This window comes from Pongo pygmaeus, chromosome 10 (genome assembly GCF_028885625.2).
Source record: "Pongo pygmaeus isolate AG05252 chromosome 10, NHGRI_mPonPyg2-v2.0_pri, whole genome shotgun sequence".
NCBI classification, from domain to species: Eukaryota; Metazoa; Chordata; class Mammalia; order Primates; family Hominidae; genus Pongo; species Pongo pygmaeus.
This window is the reverse complement of record NC_072383.2, coordinates 254,689-271,847: the sequence shown is the minus strand read 5'-3', so window position 1 is coordinate 271,847 and position 17,159 is coordinate 254,689. Positions and strand designations below refer to the sequence as shown.

Below are 17,159 nucleotides of genomic sequence, written 5' to 3'. Positions count from 1 at the left end.
GAAAAAGTAAGCCAGGTTCAACCCTTCTCTCCCCAGGCGGCGGGTCTTGAAGATCTCTGATGGGATCCAGCACCTGGGGGCCCTGCGCTGGGAGCTGGCTCTGTGCCTCCTGCTGGCCTGGGTCATCTGCTACTTCTGCATCTGGAAGGGGGTGAAGTCCACAGGCAAGGTGCGTGTGGGGAGCTCCCGCCCTCCCCTTCCTGGACTCCCTGCCCTCCCTGGGGGCTGTCACCCGGGAGTTCTCTAAGCTGTGGCCCCGTCGAGGATGGGAGGCGATGACCCAGCAAGGATTCAATGTGGCTCCCTTCCTTGATTCTGTGTCCTTCCTTGATTCTGTGTCTCTCCTAGATTCACATACTACTGGTTTTTGGTACTGGAAGAGAGCGAGAAAGGCAGGAAGGACACCTCCAGGGTAATCTGATCTTGGAATTGACGATGGGTGGGCACATTGCAAATTGAACACAAGTCATGGTTCCCTAATTCATACAACGGTTCTTTGGAAAAAGAATTCCATGAAGTCTCTTCATCTCAAAATGATTCTTAACCAACTCAAGAATTCCGGGGGACTCTGCCCTGGAGCAAAGAGGGCATTCTGAATTCTCCCGAACTCTTGCCCTGGGGGCCTCTCCTAATCTGGCTGCCTGGTTGTGCTAAGCTAGTAAGCTCCGTGAGGACAGGGGTCATGTGTCACAAATCTTTTCATATCTGACAATCCTTGCCATGAATGCTAAGCACACTTGTTGGGAGAATGCCAAATGTCATTCAGTCACTCAACAAATATTTATTGAATATGTGTCGGGGAGGCGGGAGCTTTTAGCTGGAGGGAGGAAGGGAAGAGGGGAGGATGTGGCTCAAGGGATAGGGGAGATGGAACTATATCTGGGGAACCCACCCCCAATATTTCGACATAGGTTCTTTCTATTTTCCATAAGTGTCGGCTGGCTGAGAAATAAAGAGAGACAGTATAAAGAGAGGAATTTTACAGCTGGGCCACCGGGGGTAACATCACATATCGGTAGGACCACAATGCCCGCCTGAGTCTCAGACCAGCAAGTTTTTATTAAGGGTTTCAAAAGGGGAGGGGTTGTAAGAATAGGGAGTAGGTACAAAGATCGAATGCTTCGAAGGGCAAAAAGCAGATCTACTAATACGGGTCTAACAAAGATCACATGCTTCTGAGGGAATAGGACAAAGGGCAAAAGCAGAACTACTAATAAGGGTCCAACAAAGATCACAAGGCAAAGGGCAAAAACAGAACTACTAATAAGAGTCTATGTTCAGCAGTGCACATATCGTCTTGATAAACATCTTAAATAACAGAAAACAGGGTTCGAGAGCAGAGAACTGGTCTGACCACAAGTTTACCAGGGCAGAGTTTTTCCCCACCCTAGTCAACCTGAGGGTACTGCAGGAGACCAGGGCATATCTCAGTCCGTATCTCAACTGCATAAGACAGACATTCCCAGAGCGGCCATTTATAGACCTCCCCTCAGGAATGCATTCCTTTCCCAGGGTATTGATATTAATATTCCTTGCTAGGAAAAGAATTTAGTGATATCTCTCCTACTTGCACGTTTGTTTATAGGCTTTCTGCAAGAAGAAAAATATGGCTCTTTTTGCCTGACCCCACAGGCAGTCAGACCTTATAGCTGTCTTCCCTTGTTCCCTAAAAATTGCTATTATTCTGTTCTTTTTCAAGGTGCACTGATTTCATATTATTCAAACACACGTGTTTTACAATCAATTTGTACAGTTAATACAATTATCACAGTGGTCCTGAGGTGACATACATCCTCAGCTTATGAAGATAACAGGATTAAGAGATTAAAGTAAAGACAGGCATAAGAAATTATAAAAGTATTATTTGGAAACTGATAAATGTCCATGAAATCTTCACAATTTATGTTCCTCTGCCGCGGCTCCAGCCAGTCCCTCCATTCGGGGTTCCTGACTTCCTGCAACAGAACTAAACAGCTGCGGATGAGCTGGGAGCAGGAGGAACAGTCCCTTGACCTTTTCTGAGGAGCTCCTGCCCCTGCCTCCTGCCCCTGCCTCCTGCCTCCTGCCTCCTGCCCCTGCCGCTTCCTCACTCACAAGCTCCTTGTCTCTCATTTGCCCGTGACCAGGTGGTGTACTTCACGGCCACATTTCCTTACCTCATGCTGGTGGTCCTGTTAATTCGAGGGGTGACATTGCCTGGGGCAGCCCAAGGAATTCAGTTTTACCTGTACCCAAACCTCACACGTCTGTGGGATCCCCAGGTAAGAAGCCACAGACAGGAGCCCTCACGTGACTCCCAGGGCACCTGAGCTTCAGGCTTTCCCTGCACTCTGACAGGGAACCCCTGCACCTAGCACTACCCTAGGGTGTCCACAGTGGCAGCAGGAGTGCACCCTTCCTTCTCTAGACATCTGTTTGTTGCTGGAAAGGGGTCCCAATCCAGACCCCAAGAGAGGGTTCTTGGACCTCGCACAGGAAAGAATTTGGGGGGAGTAGAATAAAGCAAAAGCAAGCTTATTAAGAAAGTAAAGGAGGCCAGGTGCAGTGGCTCATGCCTGTAATCCCAGCACTTTAGGAGGCCGAGGTGGGTGGATCATTTGATGTCAGGAGTTCGAGACCAGTCTGGCCAACATAGTGAAACCCCACCTCTACTAAAAATACAAAAATTAGCTGGGTCTAGTGGCAGGCACCTGTAGTCCCATCTACTCGGGAGGCTGAGGCAGGAGAATAGCTTGAACCCAGGAGGTGAAGGTTGCAGTGAGCTGAGATCGCGCCACTGCACTCCAGCCTGGGCATCAGAGCGAGACTCTGTCTCTAAAATAAAATAAAATAAAATAAAGGAATAAAGAATGGCTACTCCATAGGCAGGGCAGCCCCAGGGCTACTGGTTGCCCATTTTTATGGTTATTTCTTGATTATATGCTAAACAAGGGGTGGATTATTCATTAGTTTCCTGGAAAGGTGTGGGCAATTCCCATAACTGAGGACTCCCCCCCATTTTAGACCATAGAGGTTAACTCCCTGACGTTGCCATGGCATTTGTAAACTGTCATGGAGCTGGTGGGAGTGTCTTTCAGCCTGCTAATGCATAATAATTTACATATAATGAGTGGTGAGGAAGAACAGAGGTCACTTCTGTTGCCATCTTGGTTTTGGCAGGTTTTGGCCGGCTTCTTTACTGAAACCTGTTTTATCAGCAAGGTCTTTATGACCTGTATCATGTGACATGACAACCTCCTGTCTCATCCCGTAACTTAGAATGCCTTACCTTCTGGGCATGCAGCCCCAGTGGGTCTCAGCTTTATTTTACTCCGCCCCTATTCAAGCTGGAGTCGCTCTGGTTCAAATGCCTCTGACATGTTAGCAGCTGTTTGTGGTCATAAGGTGTCTGACACTGTCCCTTCTTGGGTTCACAGCTGCCAGGGAACCCAGGCAAATATTACTAGGGTAGTATTTCTAGTAATATTTCTCAAGGGCCACAAGTGTCACTCACAGTCCTTACTCAAGGGTGTCCTTCTCCCATCCTCTCCCCACCCGCTTCGTACATTTATCTCTTAGGAGCTCATCTCCTACTGAGCTTCCTCTTTAATTCTTACCCCTCAGTCTGCCTCCTGGTCCCCTTCCTCTGCCCATGTGTCTAGGCCGCAGCTCCCTGGCCCTGCCCTCAGCCAGCCGGGCTAGTGTTAAATTTCCCTGTCAGTTGTCCAGAGGCTCCAGGTCTCCTCCCCACCCTTCCTTCACGGTCTGCACTCCCTCTGCTACAGCGGGCTTTTTTACCGTCCGGGTAGGGAGGGGTGGTGTTGCCTGCTGCCTGAAGGGGGTTGGAAAGCAAGGCCTGGAATGGGCCGCCCCTGCCTCCGACAGGTCTCTTACCTTCCCCTCTTTGGCAGCCATCTGAAAGCTGGCAAAGCCAGGAGGTGTTGAGGGCCGGAGGGGTGTGTGGGTAAGCTCCGCCCCAGAGGCCCTGAAATGTTACCCGGTTATGCCCTGCCTCTGCCTCCCGGGCACAGAGACCACCCTGCCGGGGGAGTGAGTGTGCAACCTAGAGATCCCCCTCTTGTTGCTGGAAGAGTCTCTCCATGTCTGTGAAAGAAGCCCCAAGGAGACATAAGGGCGGGTGGCTCCCAGCACGTGGAGACACACTGGGATGGCTTTCCAAACATTTAAAATAGTCGGGCACCAGCATATTCACTGACGTTGCTGACAGGGAGCAAGAGAAAGGGGACAGGCACACCGAGGCTGGGAGCTCCATGCACACAGGAGCAATGGCTCCCCCTGGGGCAGAATGTCAGGAGATCTGGAAGCCAAACTGTTCTCAGGTCTCTTGGCCACTCCGGCCAGGTTTTGATTCTTTCATCCTGAGCTCTACTGGGACGCTGTGGCTTCCAGAAGCAGACAGATCGCTGCTTTTCAGAAACCTCCCTGCAGAGTCAAGTAGCCCTGGTCCTGAGTGTTTCTCAATAACCTTCTGGTGGGATAGGAGCTTATCTTTCCCTTCTCTCATTTCTCAGACAGCGTAGAGATACAGATTGCTACTGCCTCACGTCCACACAGGGTACGAGGGCTGCAGTCAGGCTTTGGAGCCAAACTGTAGAAGCACAACCAGGGTCCTAGAAGGACCCCAGTGCACGTTGCTCATTGTAAGATGAGCACACTGTGGCGTAAGGTTGCGCAGCCACTAATTACGGCAGACCAGGCAAAGGGTATCTTTGTTTTGTGAATCATAAGCCCTTTGACTTATCTGGAACCAAAGGGTTGTGATGGACGGTAGGTGGCGAGCAGGAGTTGTAGGGGGAAGCTGAGTGGAGGGGCGGCTTTGAAGGCTGGGTGAAGAGTTTGGCTTGGATTCCGCACACAAGAGAAAGCCATTGTGGTTCTGGAGGGGCAGAGTTGAGAACCGGTGGCTAAGCTACAAAGATCGCCTTTGTCTGCGGGTTAGGCCAGAGAGGAAGGGGGCATGATCAGGAAAGGTGACAGGCAGGTAGGCAGGCAGAGAAAAAGGACAGAGGGGCTCCCTAGTTCCACAACAGATTCATGGCTTTGTCCTGATCAGCTATTTATAGCTAACAACTAAGGCGTGCTTACTCTGTCCCTGACGTCGTTAAGAGGCTTGCATGCGTTATTTCAGCAAACGCTCACAGCAGATCAACAAGGCATCCCCATTTTATAGATTAGGACATTAAGGCCTAGAGAGCTTAAAGCATGTTTTCATCCTCATACCCGCAGCTGGGACTGGGTCTGAGTGATGACGAATCCCACGCGCTTTATGATCCACTCTTGGAGACGAGGTCCCAGGCCGCTCACCTTTGTTTCTCTCACAGCTTATTCATTCAGCAAAAACCTGAATGAATCTACTATGAGCATCTGCTATGTGCCAGATCTGTTCCACGTGCCATGTTTGGTATATAACAGCTTCCAGAAAACATAAAGAAGGTGGACCAGGTAGCTTTCAACTTCTGAGCATTAATGAGGCCATAAGTCTCTGTCTGGGTGACTGCAGGGACAAAGACCTCTTTCAGTCTGTGCTCTGGGATACCGTTCTTTCCATTCCAGCCAGCTCTGGGCTGTGCAGGGAGCATCTGTGTTCCAAGTGCTTTGGGGCTGTGGGGAGGGGGATGGCTCAAGTGCCAGGACTAGTCCTGAGCAACCTTCTTCTCTGCCTGGTCCAAGTCTCATGCTGAAGCTAGGCCTTTGTTGTCAGTGAACAAAGCAGCACCTGCAGGGTGGGGGTGCTTTGCCAGAGCCCTAATTGAATCTGGTTGGCACTCCCCAGGAAGTGTGATCATTCTAACTGGCATTTGCCTGGCACTTGAGAAAGGTATGTCTTCTCCCCAACACAGACCAAAGACGCATCTCTCTGCCAAGCACTGAGGCCGGTTGTGGGGAGCCAGGCAGAGACAACGCCGTGCTCCCCTCTCGTTTGCTCCCCTTTTTCTGCCAGGCTTGCTGTTTGAGAGGCAGGTTGCTGCCTTTCCCGGTGTCCCCAGGCCTTGTCTCGTCCCCCTGGAGACTGGCCACTGGAGACCCAGGGCTCTGCTGGAGCGTGCGCTTTATTCAGACCACTTGTTTCTTTCCCGGGTCCTGGCCCTGTGCCTGTTCTACCGCACTTTAGGAGATTGCTGAGGGCGGGGGATGGGAGGAGGACATCCAAAGAACCTTCGTGGAACCTTTTAAATCCCTATGTTAAGCAAGCCTAAGGAGAGGTTTGTTAAGGGAGGAAGCTGAAATTACCGATTAGAACTAGTCTTTATTTTAGTATTGAAATCCAATCTATACCACCTCATTATCAATGAAAGATGAGTTGCTTTTTAAAATAATAGCAGCAGTAAACAGTGGCCAAAGCTAACCTTATCATGTCCTTCTTATTCGCCAGGCCCTTTGCTGAGTGCTTGACACAGTTCAACCCTGTGAGTTTGGGGTCAGCCTCGTCTTACGGATGGAGAAACAGAAGCTTAGGAAACTTAAGAAACTTGCCCAGAATCACAAAACTAGCATATGGGGGAGCTTGGGTTTTATCTCAAGTAGTCTTTTGATGACTGCTGTCTTATTTACCATGATAGGTATTTCCCAAAGAATATGAATTATTTGAGAGTTTTAAGAGCTGCTTTTTATTATTCCAGAAGGTGAGATAGGAAACTAATATTTACTTATGTGTTAGGCATTTTACATACATTATTTTATTTGTTATTATACCCATTTTCCTGATGAGAAAAGGGAGGTTCAGGGAGGTTAAGTGACTTGCCTAAGATCACACAGCCAGTAATTAATAAGTCAGGAATTGAGCCCAGATTAATGTAACTTCAAAGCTGTGCTTTTCCACTACAAAACATTGCCTTCCTAAAAATAGTAGATAGATATTAATAATCCTGGGGGTTGGACTTGAGGCTGAAAACATCTTTCCCAGATCTTCTAGAGTCCCCTCTCCTCCTCTTTCCCCCCAAGACCTCTTTTACCTGCGTTCCACCCAGAATTTTTTACACTTGTTTTTCCCTTGGTCGGCCTTCTGCCCTAGCCAGAGACAAATCAGAGCTTTATTCCAGAAACCAGGGCTCTTGGAGTGGGCAGGGAGTGGTCGCCTGTGGTGGGAATGGAACAGCTTGCTCTGACCCCGTTCTCTTCCCCATCCCAGCAGGCCTGTCGGGCAGCAGCTGTGTGGGGAGCTGGGGCTTGCCAAGCTCCCAGTGAGGGGGCTTTGGTCAAAGAAGAGTGCATTGACCCTTGCGCTCTGGGTTCTCAGCCTCCTGCTGCATTTTCATTGACCCTTGTGCTCTGGGTTTTCAGCCCTCCTGCTGCATTTTCCTTAGTTCTCATTAACCTCTCCCCCAACTCAGTCTCCATATGACCCCACTCCGACCTCCCACCCCTGCCGAGGCGACGTAAATGGCCAAGTCACGATTTCTCTTATTATTCCTTCCCAAGCACAAGTTCACAAAGCTGCCCGTATCGGGCTTGTGCCTCTGCCTGTGTGTGGCCAGCCACGGCGTGTTTCCTTGGTAATTCATGGCCCAGTCTGCACCCCGTGCACTGTCAGGCCCGGGAGCAAATGTCCAAGGCGCGAGGCCTCCAGGCTCCCGGGACACATCCTGAATGACCTTTTTGGGAGGGGGCGCCCGACCTCATGAAGGGGCAGTACCCGTGGGCCCCAGGAGACATGCATTGGTCCTGAGCCCTTACACCTCTGACCCTGGGGAAGCACTTTCTCTATAAGCTCAGGGCCTTTTGCCGGAAGGTCCTGTTCTTGAAGCTGCCAATAACTTAGCCAGTGAAGCAGGAATGAGATAGAACCGAGTGACTTTCATGCCAAAGTCAGTGAGTTTTCCTGAGATGACTATCTTCGCAGGATCTGTGTGGCAGAGTTTTAGAAGAGCAAAGGATTTGGAACATCTTGAAGGAGCAAACAGACTGGCCAAGGCATCTCCTCAAAATTCGTGTGGCATCACACTGAAAGTTTTTTTTTCTTTAAACTGGGAGAAGTGAGACACCGCAGTTTGCAAGCACTCCCTTGCCTGTCCCAGGGTCTGTCCTTCATTCCCTTTCCTTTTCTCGCATTTCATTCCCAGCGTTTCCTTCTCTGTGTGATTTCCTCCCTGGCTCCAGCCCCTCCAAATCCTCCTCTGTGCTTCTTGCTGTTGACCCCTTGTCCCTGGTGGCACCTCCTGCCTCACAGACCCCCTCAGGACAGGATTCCCAGTTAACTCAAGAATGGGAGGCTGGAGACATTCTCTCCTTCCCCCCACCGTCTTCCCTGCTCTGTCCCTGGCCCTGCAGAATGGAAACATGATGAGAGGATGGGTGCCCTGGGTGCACCCCTGATGCAGGGGCCATAGGACAGCATCCCATACCTGGTGACCATTAGGATCAGCCAGGAAGCTCTGAAAAGGATACGAGTTCTGGGTTCTCCTTCAGGCCTAGGGATTCAGTGTCTCGACTGGGGATGCTGGCTGAGGAATCGGCGTGATTCTGAGGTGGTCAGCCTGCTGATGGATCCCTCGGGCCCGTACACTGCTGAGAAATGTGGCCACTTTGGTAGGGGTGAGCGTGAAAGGAGGGAGCAGGGGGCAGGGGCTGAGGGTGGTGACCATGCCTAGCGAGGCGGGAAAAGACCAGGAAGGGACTGAGGAATTGGAGGCCTGATATTAGCAGAAAAGAGGGATGAAAGGACAGAGGGTTTTATGGAAACTAGGGGCCTGCTTGGGGGGTTCTGGAATGAGGCTGAGCAAAAGACATGGACGGGTCATCCGGCGCCCTTTCTGTTAGGAACACAGACATGTGAGGAACACCTGCTTGGATGTCTGCGTCCATAGCAGGGGGCTCCCTGGTTGTGCTCACGTCGCCAGGGGCACGAACGCCTGGGGAGGGTCCTGCAGATCTGCAGGGTTGCTCGGTCCTGTTGCCTTGATGTTCTTTCTGTCTGGGATGTTATTCTAGCTGTTAGATCTAAATCATAACATGCACAGGCTGGGCAAGCCAGCTGAGATAATAACAATAACAACTGAATTCTATGTTTAGCTGGACTGTGATTTTTTCCCTCCCAAGGAGTACAAAGCCCTTTTCAGAGGTGTTTCTGTTCGTCCTTTTGCCTTTTTGTGAGCCGAGAATTATTCTCCCTGTCTTTAGACAGAGGTTGCTGAGATGTGAGGGGCAAAGCTACATACTGGTGGTGGCCCTGCTATTAGGGACAGTGTTCTTGGAGACCCTGTGCCTGGATTCCTCCACACTCGTCATAGGAGAAAGTGGGGGCAGAACCTAGGACCAAAAACCTGACAGGAGACCTAGCTTTGTTTTGGAGCCCTGTCCCACCCTCCTACATGTTTCCACCATGGGTCTTTTAGTCTTTTTCATTTTCTTTGAATGCCTAATACCTATTCTATCCTAGTAGTGCCCAAGAAACTTCATCTAGGAGTCCAGGGAGTAGAGCCCACTGGGGCGAGCAGAGGTAGCAGGATGCCAGTGTTGGCTGAGAACAGACTTCTCACCATCCCTAGCCAGTGTCCGGCTCAGCCACATGCCTATGTCCGCCCATGGCTTGAATGGCCTGGCTTTCCTGGGAGTTCACCTTTCTTGCCCTTCCCCTTTGTAGGTGTGGATGGATGCAGGCACCCAGATATTCTTCTCCTTCGCCATCTGTCTTGGGTGCCTGACAGCCCTGGGCAGCTACAACAAGTACCACAACAACTGCTACAGGTGATTGGGGGCGTGGGGCCTGAGCCACACACCTGCATCTCTCTACTGTCCTTCCAGCCACGCTAGACGAGGGTGAGTTGGAGGGTGCATCAGCTCCTGGATCTGCCCCCCTGTCTACACCCCCATATCCAACACCCCAGGGCTACCAGGAGCTGCAAGGGGCCAACTGCGAGATGGAAGAGAATTGCATCCGAAAGGGTGGGATAGTTGTGATTGGCTGGGAGACCACTGCAGGGGGACCTGGCCTCCTGGCCGATGTAGAGGTTAGTGGGCTCAGGAGTGCTAGCTAAGCAAGCCTGAGAAGCACAACAGGTCTTTGAATAATGTCGTTTCCTTATAACTTTGATGAGAAAAAAAAACTGGTTTCATTATAGGTTGTTTTGCTTAAAATTGCAATTTGCAAGAAATGTATCCACGATGTGAAGTGAGGTCCTACTGTGTACCCCAGTCTTGCTTGCTTGGTAAATCTGCCCCCAAAACTTTGAATCCTTACCCATTTTTCACACCATCTCCCTCACTTCACATGCTGTACCCCTTGTTCTCTCTTTGCCTACCTGGTTTGTGCTCAGAAAATTTAAGCCAATTTTAATACGCGCTGAAACACAGCTGAAGCGAAATCATACTGTACATCTCAAAACTGAATTTAGGTGACTAAGAGTTATTTGTTGTTTGGGATTGCCCATGTCTCTACCCCTGTGTTAGCATGCCAAATGGGACGATGGCAGAGTGGTAGTGTCCCATGAGGTGTGGACCTATATGGCAGAGAGGGGCGGCTGTGTGGTGGTTTGTCACATCTAGATCCATGTTTTACTTCCCTGGAGCCTCATTCTTTTAGGACTACCTTGATGTATTCCATCCCCGGGCTGGTGGGGCCGAGGAGTGTAGGAGGAGAGCCAGTGCTTTGTGTGGTCCTCTGAATTCTGCCAGGTAGCCCTGCTCCGGCGTCCGTGAAGGGGCCAGGACAGTGTCTGCCAGGAGGGGCTGTGCTCCCAGACAGGAAGCAGGAGAGGTTGCAGCCCTGTTCTGACCCTGCCATTCCACCCTCTCCTCACCCCTGCCCCACAGGGACTGCATCGCCCTCTGCTTCCTCAACAGCGGCACCAGCTTTGTGGCCGGGTTTGCCATCTTCTCCATCCTGGGCTTCATGTCTCAGGAGCAGGGGGTGCCCATTTCTGAGGTGGCCGAGTCAGGTGAGTGTTACTGGGGAGGCCTGGAGGCAGTAAGCCTGGTTCAAACCTCTGGCAGCCAGGGTCTAGAGGCGTTTCCATTGTGTCACCTACACTCTGGGTGAGCTACGGCCACCATTCAGTGGATGCATTCTGGGAAGACTTGGGGGAGAATTGAAACAGTAATTCCAGCTTTAAAGAGTAGGCATACAGTGAACATTTTTCTTCCCATCCTTGACTTCCAGTTCATTACTCTGGAAGCAGCCAGTGTTATCTATTTCGTGTTTATCCTTCCAGAAATAGTTTAGACATATATGAGAAAAAAAATATATATACAGACATATACATGCAATACATATTACTATTTCTATTTCTTGCCACCTTCTTAAAAAACCAAATGATAACATATTATATACACTGTTCTGCACCTGGCCTCATTTTGTTCACTTTGAAATGAATCTCAAGGAGAAGTTCCTATCAGCATATAGGGTTTCCCCCTTTTGTAAGTGACTGCCTTTCCACCATGCAGTGCTGTTTTGCTGCTTTCAGATAACATCAAAGCCCAGGCCCCGATCTGGATAAGCCGTAAAATATTTCTCTTGCTCACCTACTTCTGCCCTGTAACAAGATGATTATTTACCAATGGCATTCAGAAGCACGCCTGGGCCACACAGGATGCCAAGCCCTGGGCAGCGGATGTCTGTGATTCTCATTAAGAAGGATAGTGTCTCTCTCTCTCTCCCTCTTTTTTTTTTTTTAAACTGTTTGAGATGGAGTCTTGCTCTGTCATCCAGGCTGGAGTGCAGTGACATGATCTTGGCTCACTGCAACCTCCGCTTCCCGGGCTGAAGTGATTCTCGTGCCTCAGCTTCCCGAGTAGCTGAGATTACAGGCATGTGCCACCATGCCCGGCTAATTTTTGTATTTTTAGTAGAGACAGGGTTTCACCATGTTGGCCAGGCTGGTCTTGAACCCCTGGCCTCAAGTGATCCACCTACCCCAGCCTCCCAAAGTGCTGGGATTATAGGCATGAGCCGCCATGCCTGGCCCGTGTCTCACTTTCTAAGTGTTGACTGTCGCCAGGTGCTAGGCGAGGCACTCTACTTGTACCATGCAACGGAAACCTGCTCGGCAGGCCCTGCACAGCCCCCACCTCACCAATGTGGGAGCTGGGACTGGCAGAAGGAGAAGACCTCCAAGGTCACAGTGACGCTCTTCACTTTTCAGAGGAACTTCCCATGGGTAGACTCAGGCTGTATTACGTGCATGTTTTCCTGCCATATGAGTCAGTCGAGAGAAACATTCACGCGCTGCGAGGATGTGTGTCAGCGGCATTCTGAGATCAGTGCCAGTATACTCATTGCAGGGTGACAGAAAGGGCTCCAGGCGCAGAGGTGGTAAACCGGAGGCCCTGGGCCAACTCTGGCCTTGGAGCGATTTTTTTGGTACCGTCTACATTCCTTACAAATACAACAAAACATCGCGAGGAGCTGGGGCGTGATCGCTCCGCCCCTCACCAGGCCCTACCACCCCCTTGCGTTTGGCACCGGGTCTGCTTCACAAATTTCTATGGCCTGCTGACTTCTGAGCTCATTCTAGGCTTGAAACCTCAGGTCTGTACAATAGATCTGGAGATCTGAAGTCGTTTTAGACCCACAGCCCTCTACACCTACCGTCTCTAGATTCTGTTCTTGCCAGTGAGAGTACAGTGAGAGGTACCTTGGAAATGCGAGAACCAGGTGGAGGTTGGGGTGGCTTCTCCTGGGTGAGGATGGTGGTGGTGATAGTAACTTTGGGGTGAAGTTTTCTCTAGCCCCTGTTATTTTGTGGCCCCACACTGGGAAGCCACGGGTCACCCACGGCCTGGAGCTGGCCCGGGCACTGGCCCGTGTTCCTCTGCTCCTTGTCGTAGGCCCTGGCCTGGCTTTCATCGCTTACCCGCGGGCCGTGGTGATGCTGCCCTTCTCTCCTCTCTGGGCCTGCTGTTTCTTCTTCATGGTCGTTCTCCTGGGACTGGATAGCCAGGTATCAAGAGGCAGCCACTCAGAGGCTGAGAGATGAGTGGGGGGTGTGTGCTGGGGAGGAGGAGCTGTGGGCATGTCGTTGAGCTTTATGCCCCAAGGGCCCTTAAAATAGCTGGGGACTGGGTGAATGTCAGAAGTGGATGCCCTTTTGGGGACACGAGAGCTTGAGGGTGAGTCCTGACCTAACCAGGCAAGGACCATAGCTGAGGGGACCTGAGACAGTGAGGCTGGCAGGGCTGATCCTGGGAGCGAGAAGCCAGCGCTCATGGACAGGGCATCTCGGGAGCTCTCCTTCCCTCCAATCCCTTTGCCCTGTCATCCAGTTTGTGTGTGTAGAAAGCCTGGTGACAGCGCTGGTGGACATGTACCCTCACGTGTTCCGCAAGAAGAACCGGAGGGAAGTCCTCATCCTTGGAGTATCTGTCGTCTCCTTCCTTGTGGGGCTGATCATGCTCACAGAGGTGAGGGCCTGGGAAGCGGGGGAAGGCTGGGGAGGAGGAGCCAAGTGACAGCTGCTACCTGTCGGTGAGGCAGATACCCTGGCTTCCGGTCAGGGCAGGTCTTCTGGGCTTCCGGACACTAGGACTCCCTCTTTTCCCCATCCCAGGAACGACAAAGTAGGCAGGTCCCTCCTCTGGCCTTTGGGCATGGACCACCCACCTCCAGGGATGGGTGAGGAGCCATTTGGCTCCACAGTAAGTGAAGAGGTATGTGGAGCATTGGATTGGGATGAAGCTGCCTCTCCAGCAAGATCTGGTGATTTCCCAGGCAGCTGAACCAAGTTCTATGTACAAACTTCAAAGCAAGAAAGGGAGCCTTGGGGCTGGGTGACATTCTGTGCTGTCTCTAGGGAGAAGGAGGGAGACGGAGCTTGTCAGCTTGACAGTATCAATGACAGCCCTTATCCTGATCCTTTCCCCAAAGAGTACGCTCTATGTCTTGGGCTTCGTGGCCAGTCCCTAAGTGTTCTCAGATGTAATCTAACAATAGCTGTCTTATTTCATCTATATTCTGTCCCAAAACAATAATAAAAATAATTGGCGTCTCATATCCGCCTCGTGCTTTATGGCTTACAAATTACTTCTCTTTTAAGATCCGTCTCCTCTGATCCTCACCAACTCTGCTCTGTGCCTCCCCCATGTGAAGCGAAGGGGCATAGGAGGGAATCTTTCTGTTTCCACTGGATAAAGTTCTTTTTAAAATAATCTCCTCCCATGCAGGGCGGAATGTACGTGTTCCAGCTCTTTGACTACTATGCAGCCAGTGGCATGTGCCTCCTGTTCGTGGCCATCTTTGAGTCCCTCTGTGTGGCTTGGGTTTACGGTGAGTGACTCCTCCCCTAGGTCCCAGCACCCTCCTCTTGTCTAAGGGTCTTGGGGTCCTTAGACACAAAACAGACATCTACTGCTCACACTTACCTTTTCCTGGGGTGCCTCCCTACCCAATCTCCAAAACCTTGCAAATCCTAAATTGCTACCTTTGGAAGGCCCTCCAGAAGCTGCCTTGCCCACAGTCTTGGTTATAGCCATACCTAGACCACCTCAGGTGGGCCCATATCCTGCCCTGTCCAAATGTTTTCAGCTTTTGACAACCTTGATAATCAGGAAGTGACCGCCTGCACCCAAGCCAAGTCCTGCTTGCTGCTATTTATGCCTGTGAATGCCAGGGAAGAGCTTTTTCTCCCAGCAACGATTTGAACAGATAGCTGTGATGTCATCTCTTTATGGGTCCCTGCCCATTCTGGTCTGTTTGTGGCCCCATCCTGATGTCCTGGGTGCCAAAGAATGACTCTCTCCCCCTTCCTTCTTCTTTTCTCTGTGGTAGGAGCCAGGCGCTTCTACGACAACATCGAAGACATGATTGGGTACAGGCCATGGCCTCTTATCAAGTACTGCTGGCTCTTCCTCACACCAGCTGTGTGCACAGTAAGATCATTTCAGGGATAAAGTCAGATGAAGAGAGGGAGAGATGGTGGCTAGCAGGGTAGAGAAGCCGTTAGCCCTGCAATGGACTTCTCCCTAGGAACAGAAAATCATCTTAGATTTTCACTCATCCTCCTTTTGGATTCTAGAAAACTACAGCAAGATAGATTCTTCCTTTCCATTTCACAGAAGGATAAACTGAGGTCCAGAGCTGTCAGATGGTTTGACCAACACCACAGTGTGAGCCTAACGTCACAGGCCAGGACTGAAACCCGGGTGCCTTGGGCTGCTCATAATAATACTAATAACCACAGCAATCATAATAGCAGCCGGCATAGAGCACTGACTTTGTGCTGGGCACAAGGTGCTTTAACATGTATTAACTCATTGAATCCTCACAAGAGTCCCATAAAGGAAGTGCTGTTGTTACACTGGCATTACAGATGAAACTGAGGTTGAAGAGGTTGTTAAGCCACTGGCCCAAGCTAGAAAGTTGCAGAGAACTGGGATTCCAACCCATGCAACCTGGCTCCAGAATGTGAGCCTGAAACCACAACGTGCAGCTTCCTTTGGCCTTGTCTCTTTGTGTCAGCTGTTCCTGAGCCCCCACTGTGTGCCAGATATAACTGAGGAGCAGAGGGAGAACGAGGCATGGCCTCTACCCTTGAGGTACTCATACCCCAAACTCATGGTGCAGGAGAGGTAGTAAATACCTCACAGCACGCAGTGGCCACATGATCACATCCTAACTGGGAGTCAGCTGCACGTAGAGGTGCCCAGGGGCACAGGGGCCCTGGAGTGACAGAGTATACTGCTGGAGGGTGTGGGTTTTGGGTAGAGTGTGGATGGAGAAGATTGGAGGCTGATTGGTCCAGAAGAGCTAGAGGGAATCCAGGCTTGGAGGGCGATTTCTGCCAGGCTGCTGGGGGGGCGGGAGAGCTGAGGGCACAAGGCCCCCACCCCCCAACCCCTTTCTCTTCTGCTCTCCCCCTCAGGCCACCTTCCTTTTCTCCCTGATCAAGTACACTCCGCTGACCTACAACAAGAAGTACACGTACCCATGGTGGGGCGATGCCCTGGGCTGGCTCCTGGCTTTGTCCTCCATGGTCTGCATTCCTGCCTGGAGCCTCTACAGACTCGGAACCCTCAAGGGCCCCTTCAGAGAGGTAGGGGCTTTGTGGGCAGGAAAGCAGCCAGAGGGGCTGGGAAGCTTCGCAGGTGCTGACAGGTGGGCTGCCAGCCAGGGCGCACACAGTTGTATGGAGGGGCCAGTGGGCCTAGCCTGGGTGTCAGGGAGCGATAGAGTGGCTGCTGAGAAGTCTCAGGAAGACACAGGGGGACTCCCAGACAGCGGCTGTGATGACAGGAGGGCAGGTTTTTGTGTGGGGAGGCAGGTAGATGTTGGTGATGAGGGAAGCTGGCAGACCTGCCCCCGCTCCGCCACCTGACAGCCACCTCCGCTCTCCCTGCAGAGAATCCGTCAGCTCGTGTGCCCAGCCGAGGACCTGCCCCAGCAGAACCCAGCAGGACCCTCGGCTCCCGCCACCCGCAGGACCTCACTGCTCAGACTCACAGAGCTAGAGTCTCACTGCTAGGGGGCAGGCCCTGGGATGGTGCCTGTGAGCCTGGCCGTGGGGATGGAGCCTGGCCGTGGGGATGGCTGTAGAGGGGACAGGGCAGAAGCAGCCCCATGTGCTTCCCTGCCCCCACCTGGAGTGGATAAGACAAGAGGGGTATTTTGGAGTCCACTTGCTGAGCTGGAGGCCTCCCACTCCAACTTTTCAGTTCAGGGGTTGTTGAACAGATGTGAAAGGCCAGTGCCAAGAGTGTCCCTCTGAGACCCTTGGGAAGCTGGGTGGGGGCTGGCGGGTGGGGCGAGACTTGCTGGCTTCGGGCCCTCTCACCCTTCATTCCATTAAATCCACATTCTTCCCACTGACTGCTAGCAGTTCTGTCTGATTTCTGCCCCCTGCCTGGCTGCCTTGACCCTTCCCCATGTTACAGTTATGGCTTTAGGACCCTGCCCCTCCCCATCCTAGCCTCCCCCACTGAGTTCTCCCTGGAGCCCACTCAGCACGGTGATGGGGGCGGGTGGTGCGGCCAGGCTGAGAGCCTCCATCAACAGGCATCTGGACCAGAGGAGGCTGCCCAGCCTCTCTCCACGCGTCCTCAGCTTCCTTCCTCCGTCTTTGCGCTGTGGAATAAGAAAGGAAATTGAGGGACGCATGAAGGAGACCCGAGTCCTAGCCAAAGCAGAGGGAAAGGCTGTGGCAGCTTCCTCCTGTCTACTTTCCTTGCTGTGTCCTCGCCTACCCCCAGTGGCCAAAGCTGTGCCTGTGTGCCCACCGAGGCCGGGCACGGGG

The 17,159-nt window shown here is 51.8% G+C and overlaps 1 protein-coding gene across 7 annotated transcripts in view; it reads left to right on the top strand.

Moving 5' to 3' along the window:
- The window catches only part of SLC6A13 (solute carrier family 6 member 13), a 59,561-nt gene extending 42,828 nt beyond the window's left edge, over positions 1-16,733 (top strand). For all 7 annotated transcript variants that reach the window (XM_054442598.2, XM_054442599.2, XM_054442604.2 and 4 more), the window contains 10 exons: positions 37-169; positions 2,127-2,261; positions 9,581-9,684; positions 10,750-10,874; positions 12,763-12,875; positions 13,198-13,335; positions 14,095-14,197; positions 14,699-14,799; positions 15,792-15,962; positions 16,269-16,733. In XM_054442598.2, the coding sequence (XP_054298573.1) occupies positions 37-169; positions 2,127-2,261; positions 9,581-9,684; positions 10,750-10,874; positions 12,763-12,875; positions 13,198-13,335; positions 14,095-14,197; positions 14,699-14,799; positions 15,792-15,962; positions 16,269-16,391 (1,246 nt within the window). In that variant the 3' untranslated portion in view covers positions 16,392-16,733. The remainder of the gene's footprint in view (positions 1-36; positions 170-2,126; positions 2,262-9,580; positions 9,685-10,749; positions 10,875-12,762; positions 12,876-13,197; positions 13,336-14,094; positions 14,198-14,698; positions 14,800-15,791; positions 15,963-16,268) is intronic.
- The last annotated feature ends 426 nt before the right edge of the window (positions 16,734-17,159 follow it).